Here is a 15,130-nt window from a genome sequence, read left to right on the forward strand (position 1 = left end):
ACTGCTGAAGTACCTGCCATACATAAGCCCAAAAGATGGAACATCTTTGTCTGCTTTGACAAGCCACTCATCACATTAAAAAGCCTGTGGATAATACAAGTAGTAGTCAGATGGGGATCCAGTCTGATCTGAGTGCATCAGCTTCAGTCCTGCCCCAGCTGATCTACTGGCCAGCATCAAAGCCTACATTTTAGTATCATTATCTAAGAGTAGAAAGGGAATCGTAGGAGCCACAGTACTTGGAATTATCTTTGCCCAAACAAGAGAAGTAGCCAACACTTACTGAGGCACATAACCCCCTTCCACCTCATTCCAGAGCCTTCAAAGAGAGTTTCATAATCAATGATTTGTAAAAGGGATTATGAAGGCTGCCACCAAATCCATCTATTCCTGGGCCTCTGCCCAGCACAAATGACCATGTGGCACCAGGGACTTCTGTGATTGCGGCCTACAGATTCTCCCTGTCCTCTCCAGCAAAAAAAGTCAGTCGTTCGAGGTAGACAAACACCTTGCCAGTGGAGAGTAACACTTACCGTGTGTACATCCTAACAGAACTGTCCAAGCTGGTGGCAGGAACCTTCATTCGCCCTGGGGCGACAATCATTGCACATCAACAAACACCCCAGCCCTCTTGTCATGGGTTTACCACCTAAACATTTCTGCATCAAAATCTTGCAAGGCAGTAATTTAATTTTCCTCTCAGTGGCCCCAAACAAATCTTTCTGGCCTTGTTTGGGGTTTCTATTTAGTAACGGAGGTATAAACAGACTTATTAACAAAGGGTTTTTAAGGCCTTTGCTTGAAATAGGTTCAGTATTCTTGTTCTCCTCTTATAGGATTGCCCCCACTACACTTCTTTCTGCACTTGACTGCACATTTAAAAATGCACTCAGTCACATTTACCGATTAAAAAATAAAATAAAATAAATAACAAAAGGGCTGAAACAGTGGTATTAGAGTTTCTGAATCAAGAGTTAGTTAAGATAAACAAAAGAAAACAAGTATTTTCGAAACAGTTTTGTACGTCATTTATTTAAAATAACCAGCGTTAACTTTCACCAACCAATAACATTTGCATTCGTTATGCTGCACAAACTGAAGCATTACAGAATTACTTTACATTATGTACAAGTGCTATCAAGAGCTTAGCTTCCCTCAGAGATCTGACAGACCTCCTCCATTTTCCATGGTTTCCTTTCCAAAGCACTTGTGCATGCTATGCGAGTGGACAGGTTCAGTACAAGTGGCATCAACGTGCAATGGGAATCTTGCTCTTTAAAAAAAACAACAACAACAAAAATTTGTGCATCGCCTCACTCACCAGATCTATGGAGCACCACGAAGGGACGCATGCTTAGATATTAATCCTCAGCTGAAGTGCTTGGTATCCATCAAACCTTACCTTTCACGCTACACAACAAACCAACAGGCCCCATCCACTTCACTTTCACCTGTACCGACTTTTTCAAAAGTCTGACTCGACTGGTTCGAAACAGACCAAAACAGCACAGGCCACCTAGAACACCAGCTGTTAGTTAAATGAAAATATACCAGAATATGCTGCCTTCTTGTCCCAAAACCTAAAACTGGTTTAGACAATAATGAAAACAGCACAGGCCACATTGTGAACCTGAATATGTACCTACTAGTTTACTTCTATGCTACCTTCTACTGTAATTCAACTAGACCAGGTTCATGATGCTGAACAGGCGACTGCAAACACTCGAACACGATTTGGATAAAGGACTGGCTCCGTCGCAGAAGCCAGTGGCAGTTCATACATTGAAAGGCTCCATCCACTGTGGCATGTGGCGATCTCCAGTTGCAGAAACTGCAATATGGCTTTTTCAACAGTTTGGACCAAGTTTTTAAGCGGCACTTAAACCGAGTGTTGATTTCTCTCAAAAACATCAAACACTCAAGCATTTAACTGCGATTTGACCCCCAAAACAGATTTTAGGCGACGTCAGCAATTGATTTTTTTTCCCCCACTTTGGATGTCAGGCTTTGTTTTTACTATAAAACACGACACTAAAAATATAAATGTAACCGTTAGGGTTAACAATTAGAAAACTGCAACACTATTCAATGGCCGTTTAATATTTAAGAGGACATCATGGCGAAAGAGACTTCAAGCTCCACTCAGCATGTGATTGAAATACAAGCACACTGCTTCCAAAAAGGACCCACTATTGCAAACATTGATAAAATACAGCAGCATTTCTTTCAGTCATATTTAAAGAATCTGTTTACAAACAGCGTCAGGACCAGGATGAACCCAATTTACTTCTGGGTGCCCTTTCCAATTTCAGGTAGCAAACTCCTTACAATACAGTCTCTGCTCCCTCAATGGTAACATTTAATCAGCCTTGTCAACTTTAAAACTGGAGTTCTGCTTGGAGTATCCATCTATAAGATATGCAAACAATCGTTTTCAGAGTCTGGTCACAAGCAAAGATACTAAGGCACATCACAGCCACATGCATATGTAACAATGCATTGCTTTCAGACAGAAAATTGCATCACCTTGTCCTACAGAACATTTGTTCAATGCAGGTCAAACTTTTCTAAACAAAAATCCCTGAATAGTCCTAAGATTTCTTTAAAAAACGTTTTTGCAAGTAGTAAAAACATTGCTAATGTGTTTCTTTTAGTAGAAATGGACTGGAATCCCCACTTGAAAAAATAGGTAATTTGCAGTGCAAAAATCTCTTGCCTGGTCTACTACCAATAAGATACTTTTTCCATAGTACCCCTTCGAAACACATATTCAAACTCAAATGAAAAAATTGGTAATGTAAAATGTTTGCTGATCCAACTTATAAGCGTCGAGACAGATTGCCTTCTATAAAGGATCATTACCGTGGACGATTTAATTTTTCAAGTCAGCTCTCAGTCATTCAAGTTAGTGTCGAAGTACCAGCCTAATTCATCTTACTCCGAACATTAGAGTCTGCTGTACAAAAACATCTGTTTGGATCGAACTGATGGGCACGATATGAAATGCAAACAATACATACATATTTTGAATAAATACCATTCCCCAATGCAGAAGCACTTATAGTAATTTGGTATTTGTACATGGTGCATCATTAAGGTTCCAAATGCATATTACATGTTTTCGCCCAACATAAAATTGGTACAGCTTTGTTGTACCTTGGAGCACATGAAGACGATTGTTAGAACACAAAGAAATGTTGGTTATTTGAGGTACTCCGGAACTTCCTATGGTTATAAAATATAGGCTAATCAGTTCCCCCAATCCACCCCAAAGAACTTTTGAGTCTTAATTACAAAAAAAGAAAACCAACGTTCTGAGTTATTCCGCTTCACTCCACTTGTCCCTATTGGAACAATTTGTCTTAACGATGATGTAAAGACTGATTTATCCAAGTAAAACAAAGTGTCTTGCCTGGGAATTTGAAGTGGACTGAAAGCACCAAATGTAGGCTGTGTGGGTGCACCATACCTTCACTGTATCATGAAGCCTGCAGCAGGCGGATGGCGTGGTGGTGGTCTATTGGGGATTGCCGGAGGATATTGGGACACAAATTGATTTGGATACCCTGGCTGCATCATCTGATTCGATCGAGGTGGGAGAGGGGGGTAGGGACAAGCTGTATAAGGAAGGCCGGCCTGTCCTGGTCCCATTGCTGCGGTATATGGAGCAGGATAGGCCCCCGGTTGGGTCGCTGCCACTGGTGGTGGCGGTGGCACTGCTCTTCGAGGCATGACAGATGGTGGATTGTTTAATTCCGAATGGTAAGGTGTCTGAGATGCAGGAGTCACTGTGGGTTGCCTTGGCTGCGATTGCACTGGAGCCTGCGGAAGTCTTTGTCCTTTAAGCACCATATCCTGAAGTTTTTCAATTTTCACACGTCGTAAATGGGCTAGTTTACGCCTACTTTGATATTCATCAATAAAGGAATCCAGTGGTATTTCACCGTCAAGGAAGTTTTCTGCCATATTCTGAAAAACATTGAAGAGAGTTGCTTATTGTTGTATGCCAGTAAATGACAAATTTACACTCTCAATAATCTCAATTCAAGCAGAAACTAAGAAAATGTGAAAAACCCCTAGTGATTTCGGGACCTTTTCACTGCTGCAAATCATCATTAGCCTGCTTAATGATTTCTTAACGGTTACCTCAGGTCATCCTCAGATGATTTTGGCACAGTCGTCTTAGATGGCTTGCAAATCACTTTCTGCAATCCAGAAGAGCATCTGAGGCAAACTAACAGAAGTAAGTGGCATGGTGCACCTCCCATTGATCACAAGCCAAAGAGTTCCTTAACCCCAAGCACTCTAAATGTATGGTCTCTGAACGAACATGCTAACCAGGGCCCGACAAAATGGCACTCTCATCCTGTTTGCACCACGGCACACCTTAAAATAGGTGCGCTGGGTGCAAACAGGAAAAGTGTACCCTACCGTGGTAAACAAGCTTCCCCCAGGGCAGCCCCAAACTCATACTGCCACAGGGGCAGCACATTCAACTGAAATATGGAGTAGTTAGTTCAGAGCTGCTCAGTGTTTCACTGTGCAGGCGGCAACCGACCTGCATTTTCAAGAGGACTCCCTTGCAGGCAGGTGCAGTGAGTGACTGCACCCACCTTCAAGGGAATGTCTGTGGGTCCATAGGACCACCTTTCTCCCCTCCAGAGGGTTGTCTTTAGGAAGCGTACTGAAAGTGTGCCATCTTTTTGTGGTGCACTTTCAGTGCACTGCCTAAAGGCATGTTTGCATCTGCGTTCATAATATGGTGCGGACGCAGAGGCAAAGTGATTCCCACACCAGGCAAATGAAGTAATGCCCTCTAATGATGGTGATGGTGCTACATGTGCACCAGAGCTATCTGTATAACAGAAGGGGCCGCACAAGCATCTGCAAACCCTTCTGTACCATCAAAGTGCCCCGGGGGCACAAAGCGGGCACATATGCCTGTTGCGTCCTCGGCACACTCTCTCTAATAGGACCCCAGGTGATTATTCCACATCTACCATGTGAGAAATCTCATGTTCACATCAATTTGCTGTAGCTGAATCAGGAGAAGATAAATGTTAAGATGGTGGATGTCTTCAATGTCCTCTACATACACTGGATGGCAGTTGAGCAACCACCTCGCATCAAACACATCTTAATAATAAGGGCCGTAGTTAAACTGCAGCTTGATCAAGAGATACCACCCCAAGGGACATTAAAGATCAGCAGCCGTTAGAACGCACAATGTACCTAACTGAAAGATAAAACTGAGCGTGCTTCCTCAAAGAACTGAAAAACTTATTTCGTAGACACTGCTGACCCCATGAGTCATGTGCAAAAGAAAAACAGTATGATTTGCTTCCTGACAGTGGCACAAGCATGGTACAAATGCAGAATGAACAAGAAACATAGGGCAATCTACAGTGCTGATTGTATCACCTAACTTGCATATTTAAGTTAAAGGGCTTACCTCTTCTTACTATTGTGTCAGTAGGAGAAAATTAGGTTGATTAAGGAGTAGAGAAATAGGTGCAAGGACATATGCTATTTTCATAAAACGTGTAAAGACTTTTTATGTTTTGAATAGTAAATATAATATAAATTATACCCAGATTCTTTGGTCTGGTAACATCAAACATCAATTAAAGTAATAGGTGACTGGGTTCGGACGGCTAGCTTCAATATTTAACATCCTTAATGCAGTCAGTCATATTTATCAAATGTATTAAAAATATACCCGTGCACATTACACTGTATCAACGCTCCAGAAAACGAGCAAGTCTATATAATATTGCTGATACTTCCATACCTCAGTCTCTTCTTCAATCTTAGCACCCTCTGTTTGAAGAAGAGCCAACAGCGTCTCCAGGGAAGCGTTGCTTGACTGCTGATCTGTACAAGAGGAAAAAGACATATTAACTCTGGATAAAACGAATAAATATGTTAACTACCGTCAAGTTTTTTTTTTTTTTTTTTTTTAAATCATAAAGGCCACACGGCAATAGACTCAGTTCTGATACAATGATGCACTCTATCTATACATCCTAAAAAAATAAAAATACATGGCGTATAAACATCTGCAATCACATATAAGAAGGGATTATTTCTCTGATCTGGAGGAGCACAGTCACTTTAATGTAACGGATCAGAGCACGTGGAGCCTATGGTGGGATCCATGCTCCCTGTGCCATGCTCTATTACTGGAGATAGGACTGACATCTGCCATTTCCGTGCAGTACGCTCATGTTCCATCAGGCCCCATCACTAAAGGGAATTCCCACTAGTGGCCCTGGCAAGAACCATGCAGGGGTTAAGGGAGGTCAAAGGAAGGCCCAGAGGCACAGCATTCAAAACCCGGTTTCTTTCTTGAGATTCATCAGAGCAGTGACACCAACTGTGCTTAAGTTCCGTTACGATGCGGTTCATTATAAGTGTGGGTTCAGAAAGGCATGTTTGATAACGTTTGCTAGAGGCTGCAGAGTTAAAATATTCTTCTTAAACTATTAAAAATTGTACAATACCACTTGGGGAATGCAATTGTTACTCTAGACAGACGTTACCAACTCACCTTTCTCTGTAAGAGGTAGTTTTCAATATGGGTGAGATTCTGCTAATAGGCTCATGTTACGTTTGTTAAACCCACTGTTGTTAACCACTTGATATCCCAAGTTATGCCGAATCGCACATCATAAAACAGACACATCCTTTAGTCATACTGCAACTGCCCTGACATGCATGGTTGTTTGTCATAGGACTATTGGAACTGGATAGCTGTCTCTGCTAGAGTGCGCTTTGAACCTAGGCACAATGGGAGAAACGACTGTCTTAGTTGGGCCTCCTTATAAACCGCGCACAATGTAAGCTGTAGTCGTTATAGACACAAGTGTATAATGAGCCTATATATGTATTACTGAAATATGTATTTACTGGAGATCCTATGTCTGATTGTCCCGATTATACTTAAATCGCATGCTGTGTGAAGGGTTAAAAACTGTAACAAAAATCAAATAAAAAGATTTTTAAAAAAATTAAAAAAGAGGTAGTATTCAAAATCCATCCAAATACCTGAACCAACTACATCATATGCACACTTCATGTCTATGTGATCAGTGGAGTTAGAGGGTGAGGCGTAGATGATTTTGTACTAAGGAGAACACTGTTACAAAAGAAGGAACAGAGACACCTTTAAGCATTTGCAAGGAGGACTCATTCTTTTTAGGAAAACATCATTTTAAGAGTCCAGCATGGCTTCAAAGCAGAGATCAAAGAAAATCAAATTATGAGATCTAATCGTATATGCCTACATAATATAGTGAAGATTCGACAATTTATCACAGATCTCAAAGCAGCATTTTTCCTAACGCAACAGAATTTGTTTTAAAAGCCTTCTGTTGAATGTAACGAAGAATAAAAGTCAGGATTTCAAGAATCCCATGCACTATACTATGCCTTTACAAAGTTCCACAATTTCTCTTCCTGAAAAGTTATTTCATTGTATAGCTTTCTTTATCCGAATAATAGATACTGAACGTGTTTGGACCGCGCATCCTAAAGAACACACAAGAAGTTGAGAAAAAGGGGGAGAAATATTTTACTCTTCAATAATAAACAACCGTATTTCATTCTGAACTATACAAACCTCCAAAGAAGTCATTATGCTCCAAATCCTCGGACAAACTGGGCTACCGAACAGATCAAGGAATCCATGTTAACAGATCTTCATTTCCCCCCTCGTATTACGCCTTTACTCCAGCCTCACCACATTTGCATCGATCAACTCTCTTAAGAGCAAACAGGCCCATTGTCACTAGTGGGCCAATGCAGCAAGACCACCCTTTCCCACAATCTGGTTGAGCCACCAAAATCTGTAGTGCCATCCCAACTATATGCAAGGAAAATGTTCTATTATTTTTTCTCCATCATTTTATGTCAACCTTTCAACAGCTCCACATGACTTCACCACAGAAGTGTTTGGGAAGAGGTTATGGAGTCACGGAGCTGACAACCAACACAAATAATAGCACAAGGATCCTTTTCTTGTACTATTTTCTGAATATAGCCAAGATCGCCCATGCAGCCACAGAAACTCAGAATGCCTGAGCACAAGTTTTTCAACATCACTGCTTTCAGTCCAGCTTTGAAACAGGCTCAAATGCAATGGTGGAATTCCCTTTGATTGTGTGGCCATGTGCCAGTTGCGGAGAGGCAACATCTGCACCACCCACAGAACTCCAGAGCATCTATTTGTCTGCCGACAGTCATACTTGGGCAGGGTCACTACCAGTTATTGTGTCTCACCATTAAGTACAGACATCTCAAACGAACCAGTGCCTTCCATTAAAAAAAAAAAAAATCCTTCCACCAGTACCCTGAACCGTCCGTTTTTTGGGGTCCCCCCCCCCAGTGCGTTTTCTTCTTCAATCCAGATGCATCTTAAAATATAGTGTAGCATGATAAGATTTATCCTATCCTCGGGTTCTCATTTTAATTTTGCTAGGGCTGGTCTCACATAGCACGATATGGAGTTGTGCAAAAAAATTAAAAAAATAGGACGAGGCTGCTCTATTTTATGAGATATAACTATTTTGCAAACAATGTAATTTAGAAACGTTTTTAAGAAACAAATTAGGCAATTTCAGAAAGCCCTAGTTTCCAAGCACGAAAACACCAATGACACGGTCCTACATTGAAAATCATTAAATGTACATAAATGATGCCAATTAATTGAAAGTATAGTTCTTTCTTGTATTCCAGTTCTACTTCATGGAGAATTTTGAGTTGCTTTCAGCTAATATCCAATTGCTTGAAAATATGATAGGATAATAACAGATTATTATATCACAAAATAGGCTACATAAATTGTGTGTACTTGCAATCATTTTGCACATCACGTAATCATCCCTCATCACAATTTAATCGGCCGTATTCTCTAAATTGAGTGCCAGAGACGAAACTGTGGGAGAAATTGAGAAATTGCATTGATAGAAAAAAAAATGTATACAAAAAAATAGACTTATAGGGCATAACATGGTTTCACAAAAAAAAAAAAAAAAAAAAAAAAAAGAAACCCGTGCATCAGAAAGCACATTACCTAGCTTTGTTTTCTTTATCTGATGTGCTTCAAAAAGGACCTGCAGCTCTTGATATTTTTGGGTAAGAGTAGCTTTCAGACTGTCCAGTTGTGGTTGGTACAAAAGATTTTCTTCTGCCAGGCTGCGGTTTCCAGCAAGGGTCATATCTTTGGTGAGCTGCACGTTCTGAACCTGCCACAGAAAACAAACATAAAGGACAGTTTATTACAATTTCATGTGCAACCAGATCACCACCTCTCATGCATGCACTTACAACATACAATCAGATCTATAATGGCCTTGTCCTTACAACAAACTGTTTGACACCTGCCAGGCTTCACTGATGTTTCAATATGGGCATATTACACAAATGCAACATCAACTACTCATGCAGCATTGTACTACAACGTTTTCAACTAATTAGACCAAAGGACACTAAACTGCTTCGTGGAATGAGTAGTATATTGCATTCCAAGTCACAAAAAAGAACATGCATTGAGTTCCATGAAAACAAATTCCACATTACAAGGGTGGAAAAAACAGCATATGCTCCCAGATTAGTAGCCTCAGCTTGTGATGATTTGGCAGGTTTCACAGGCCTTTAAGTTTAACAAGCCAACAATACAGTCTTGTAAAGTAAACCAACATATCTAGCATCGTTTTTTTTTTTTTTTTTTTTTGCAAGACTATCCCGAGAATTAGCAGTACGGAGATGTGTAAATAGGCATAATGGTAGATTTGTCCTGCAGAAAAAAAAGAAAAAAAAAATCCAAATTTTGCTCATTCAGCTTCACACAAATGTTATGCACCCCACACATGGATTAGTAGAGGTGTTAAGGGGATCATATGGAAGAGTTCAAGATTTTAGAAATGAGAAGGGCCAGTTAGGTCCCTATCAAACTAAGGCTTCCAAATGCAAACGGCATTTTCACTGCCACTGAACTGGACCCACCACTGAAAACAAGCATTGGCCAGTGGGAGTTGCCTGTATGAGATCTATCGACTTTGTCATTTATTTTTAACATGTTACACGACAGCTACATATCGCATCCATTACAGATTGTTTCATTTGAGGGAACCTTTCGTCAGATTCTGGTTGGAAATAAGTTTAGCTGTCGTGACAATTTTACTGCTCAGACATTTTTGGCGCGCTGCAAGATTAGGGACCGGAAGTCTTAATTAATGTTCAGGTTCTGCCCTCCAAGGTGCACCAGTCACATGAGAACGATTCTGACTAAGCTTTCCTATGGACGATTTCCAAGTGCCGACAGGTCACCCCTGGAGTTTCGGCTTCGCAGTTACAACGTCAGATGAAGCAAGCCTGGTAATTAAGGCGGAACCGGTGAGGCGTAGCTGCCCTCTGCCAGTTTGCGCTTCCAAGGAGGTGTTTGTGAAACACGAGCTCACCAAGCCAAGTGAAAGGGCGGCGAGCTGCAGCATCTCGCTATTCAGGTGCCTCACTCCAAAACACGCGACTGGAAAGGAGACCAGTCCAAGAGGGCCTCGGGCTTCTGAAGTTCGTTTTAATGTGAAACCTGCTGCTGGCAGGCCCTGACCTTGATGAGGTTAAGCCGCAGGAAGCATGTGGGCGCCGCCATCTTTCCCGCCAATGCTCCCCCGAGAGCCCTCGAGGGACGGCAACGCGGTAAACGTGGCAGGCGCAGGGATATCGAGAAGCTAGGGTGACCAGGCGGCCCGGATGTCCCCGGACAGTCCCGGTTTTTAGAGGACCGTCCCGGTGTCCCGACGCTTCTCTTCGTTTTAAATAAATGTCCCGGTCTTTGGGACAAAGGTCAGTTTATTAAATAAATGTCCCGGTCTTTGGGACAAAGGTCAGTTTATCTAGGGAATCGTAAGTGAAAGAGGCCTACAAAGAATGAAATATTAAAAGTAATGTATTTGTTACTGTCAGGCAACACAGTCCACTGTCTGCTCCCGGCAGAGAGAGAGTGGGGAGCAGACAGGTTGGTGGGGGCGGGGTTGGGGGTGGCATGTGAAGCCATCGATAATTTGATATATGTATTCTTGTAAACGTGTTTAAGTGTGTATATATATATATATATATATATATATATATATATATATATATATATATACACATACACAGAAAAATAAACATACATGTATAGACACACATTCACAAAGCTACGCAAAAAAAAACGGGATAGGCCAGATATAAATGTGAGTATAAAGTCGTTAGTCCTTCTTTTATGTCCGACCTGTTCCGGTTTTTGCTCCTCAAAATCTGGTCACCCTATCTAGAAGCACCTACGACACCTAGATCAACTCCTTGATGCAGCTTCCAAACGGCTGGCCCGCCGAAGAAGCGCCCAGACACTGCAACGTCAACACGCTGTAACAAAACATTGTCATTCTTGTGCAAACTGGGCGGGGTGGCATACGCGTCCGCTTTTCAAGACAAATGAAGGTGATATATGTGTGGCGTGCTAACACTTTTGACAGGCCGAACAGCTGCTGGCGTATTGTTCCCACAGTGAAAGAAAAGTCTGAGTGCATTTGAAAGCATGATACATCAATAACTAGTCAGAACTGGTTCGTTCAAGACCTCTTCCCGTGGCAGTTGGGAGGGATCTTTCCCATGTTTAATTTCTGTGAGAACACGTCCAAACCAGGCTACTTTATGCAAAATGTAGAGAGGGTGTTCCTTCACCCTCTCGTCTGAGACAATAGCTCATACCATCAGAGAAATGGGGCAGCAAGAATGCAGCACCGCGCAGACAACAGCACAGCAAGATTCACAGAAGGAGTACAACAAACTCAGCAGCGGGGCTAACATCCTCTACACCGAAGCTATGTTCACCTTAAGTCCTGCAAGCTTTTACAATTCTTTCTCTCGTACACCTAGATGCAGAGACGAGGCACTGCACAGGCTGTAAGCAGCAGAAGCTTCATTAAAAGTGGCACAACAGTCACCAGCAATGCAAGACTCGCTCACACACTGAAAGCATACGATCTTGTGCAAACACAGAACTGATAAACACAGCCATCAATACAGCATTCTTCATTCAAGCCTAACTAGCTCCCTAGTCAGCAGCAGGGCAAGCTTCCTTCACACAGACTAGTGCAGCACATGCAAGAGCAGCGCATGCTTTCTTGGAATAGAACCTGCAGCAGCAAAGTTTCTTCAGACATAACAAGTACGCAATAAGTAGGAAATTACTTCAACATACAGAAAACAGGTACAGCACAAACAAAAGAAGTAGAGCTGAAGCGAGCCTCTAGGCTCTTCTCACTCGTTGCCTCCATCTTAGATACATAGATGAAATATCTCTTTCTTCTCTCACGCTCACTGGACCTATAGACTCCTCACCTTAAATTTACACAGTCTGGTATTATTTAGATGGCTGAGGTAATAATGGGCACCAAAAAAATAAAACACCTTCGGCAAGCAAAATATATGCTCTTGCAACCCAATTTATACACAGATGCTAAAAAAAAAAAAAAAAAAAAAAAAAAAGGAGACTAGCAAGCACAAACACATTTTACTCAAATTTTGGCGGCTTTATGGCTCAGTTTTTCATTTTTCTGGGGTAGTGTTTTTTTTTTAACCAATCATTATTGGAAATTTTAAAAGTAACAGTACGGCGGGTATATCAGTGCAAATAATGCTTTCAGCAATGACTTTACAGGCAGTCAGTAACAAGAGCCCCATATCCTTGTACACACATTAATAGTAATAAGGAAATACACGCTCAACAGTCAAACCTTTCAATCTATGAACCGATTCAACTGCAGACGTGAAAAAATAAGGAGGATGGCGAGGTCATTCGTCAGACAGCCGTAGCATGCAGGCCGCCAAAGGACGCCAGGTCCAGCATCAAACCTCAGTTTGTGGTAGAGAATGTGCCTTCACTACGCTCGCTGCGCTCTACCCCTGTGGGCAGCAGGGATGGAACAGAATAGAGAGGGGAAGAGGTCCGTTCCTCTGGACCAATTCTGATGAGTTGTTACAGTGTGTTAATGCTTAGTCCAATGTGGCGGAACCGTCCTGTGCCACCTCAAGGGTGTCTAATAGGCCTTCCCATTCTTGTGTGATTGCGGCTTCCAGTGTCCATGCGCTTCTTCGTGCTGAAGTGCTATAGCTTCGGCCTTCCCCCACTTAAGTACTGCTGCACGCCTATGCCCCGGGCGTGCTCTAGTCTTCCAGAGCATAGCGATCAATCTGCGTACCAGTAGCAGTGCCAGATCAATGAAGCTGTTCATGACCTCCTGGCCCTTCTGCATCTATAAAGCCCTAGCACACCGCTAGCCACACAGTTGAGGTTGGTTCAGCTCGTTATTCTGGCAAGGATGTCTGTTACCTCCATCCAAACGTTACCAACCAGTGGGCAGCTCTAAAACATGTGCAGCATGCCCGCTCAGACCTCAGTGCAACGCGAGCAGTCTGATGTGGACCAAGGGCAGATTTTGTGGGGTCTGGCCGGGGTGAGGTATGCTGTGTTGTATGTACTGGAAGCGTGCATTTCGGAAGAACTTCCGGTGGTATAAGAGCACTGTCCCACTGCTTCTGGGTCAATCCATGGTCTAGATCACCCTCCAGAGTCCTTCCAAAGGTTTTTCTGGGGTTCTTAATGCCAACTCAAAACTGGGGGTTAGTGCCTTAGGAAAATATAGAACGTGCACAATGTGTGTTCATCTCCTAGAAGGGCACAATGCTAAAATGGATGCACATGACGCTTTAGTTTTGAAGTTATACAATAGCGTCCTAAAGGTTAGCTAAGCGCTTTATTTGATACACGCCCAATCAGAAGATTGCACACTCCAAGAATTTTATGCTGCTTACATTGTTCCATTGGGTATGGGTACGTCACTGCTGCTAGGTTTAAAACTCATAGAACTGGAGCCATACACACGTTCCAAGTATCCCTGAGAAAGAAAGACCGCTTTAATAACTTGGTAGGCTATTGTTTTTGTCCACTGTAGTACGTTACCTGAAGGTCAGCACATAATGCGTACACAGAGGGGTGTTAAACTTCCTGTAGGTTTCCGATTATAGCTGTGATCTTTAACAGACACATCATGCCTGTTACTCTTTTTCCCCCCATCACATCCCCTCCTGCTCAGTCAGCGTTGTGGCTGCACTTGCTCTAATGAACTGGTTGGTTTCAAGGCAGGGCAGACCAGTGCCGATGGTGAACTCCTGGGGTAAGTGGCTCTTCCTGAAGCTAGGAGAAGGCGACAGGACTCTTATCAGGGAGCCAATTAGCACTGCACTTTTCCCCCCGCAGCTGTGTTGGAATAGGAATGCCCCATGCATGATAATCTGACCTGGACACCCTGTCCTTTGTAACAATACTGTTTTTGTTTTTTACCTGAGCACACAAAATCCTGTATGCTCGCTAATACTTAGGCCGCAAATTGACTACAAGACCAGGGCCACAGTAGTTAGAAGGGTTGCTACAAGTATTCTCTCTAGCAGACATTAGAATTTATTCCCAGTCATTTGGGACACACATTGTGAGCAGTGGCAGCAACAGAATATTTTAATCCATAGTGCTGGACAGGCTTTTTACCTATTCAGAGTGGAAGTGAAATGCCTACAGGTCCGCTTCTGTAAAGTTCTGCTTTAATGTAATGTCTAGACCCTGCTCGGACATCCCTGTGTGTACACAAAGTGAGTGTAGATGTAAAGTGAATGACAACAGGATTGAATGTTTGCCAGTGTGTGAATGCTGAAGCCTCTTTGGATTGCACAGGATTTGACAAAGCACAAAATGGAGGTTGTGATAGAGCCCTTCTAAATAGCAGAGGTGTATTACATGCATTCCTGAGCTAAAGCCCTAGACACTGAAGCGTGGGAGGATGGAGAGAGGGCTGCCTTTAGAAACTCTGTAGTAAAACGTTTAGCAGGTGGTTGCCGATTAGTACTTCCTGAGCATTGCCATTCAACTGATGTGGCAGAAGGGGTGTGAATCAACAGATTCAGTTGCTGAAGGGAGGCAGGTTGCTTAGCAGGGCTTGGGTGGCCCATCCAGAAAACTTGATGACCGCCAAGCACAGAGTGTCACGTTTTGTGCTCATATTATGAATACTTCTAGTTGGAGCCAGCCTTATCT

At 42.5% G+C, this 15,130-nt stretch overlaps 1 protein-coding gene across 1 annotated transcript in view; it reads right to left on the minus strand.

Annotated features, from left to right (window-relative positions):
* Positions 1 to 1,013: 1,013 nt before the first annotated feature.
* VPS37B (VPS37B subunit of ESCRT-I) overlaps positions 1,014 to 15,130 on the minus strand; it is a 47,846-nt gene continuing 33,729 nt past the window's right edge. Inside the window, exons 3-5 of the mRNA XM_069214963.1 lie at positions 9,074 to 9,245; positions 5,792 to 5,874; positions 1,014 to 3,969 (exon numbers count right to left, since the gene is read on the minus strand). Coding sequence (XP_069071064.1) covers positions 3,472 to 3,969; positions 5,792 to 5,874; positions 9,074 to 9,245 — 753 coding nt within the window. The 3' untranslated portion in view covers positions 1,014 to 3,471. The remainder of the gene's footprint in view (positions 3,970 to 5,791; positions 5,875 to 9,073; positions 9,246 to 15,130) is intronic.

This window comes from Pleurodeles waltl, chromosome 11 (genome assembly GCF_031143425.1).
Source record: "Pleurodeles waltl isolate 20211129_DDA chromosome 11, aPleWal1.hap1.20221129, whole genome shotgun sequence".
NCBI classification, from domain to species: Eukaryota; Metazoa; Chordata; class Amphibia; order Caudata; family Salamandridae; genus Pleurodeles; species Pleurodeles waltl.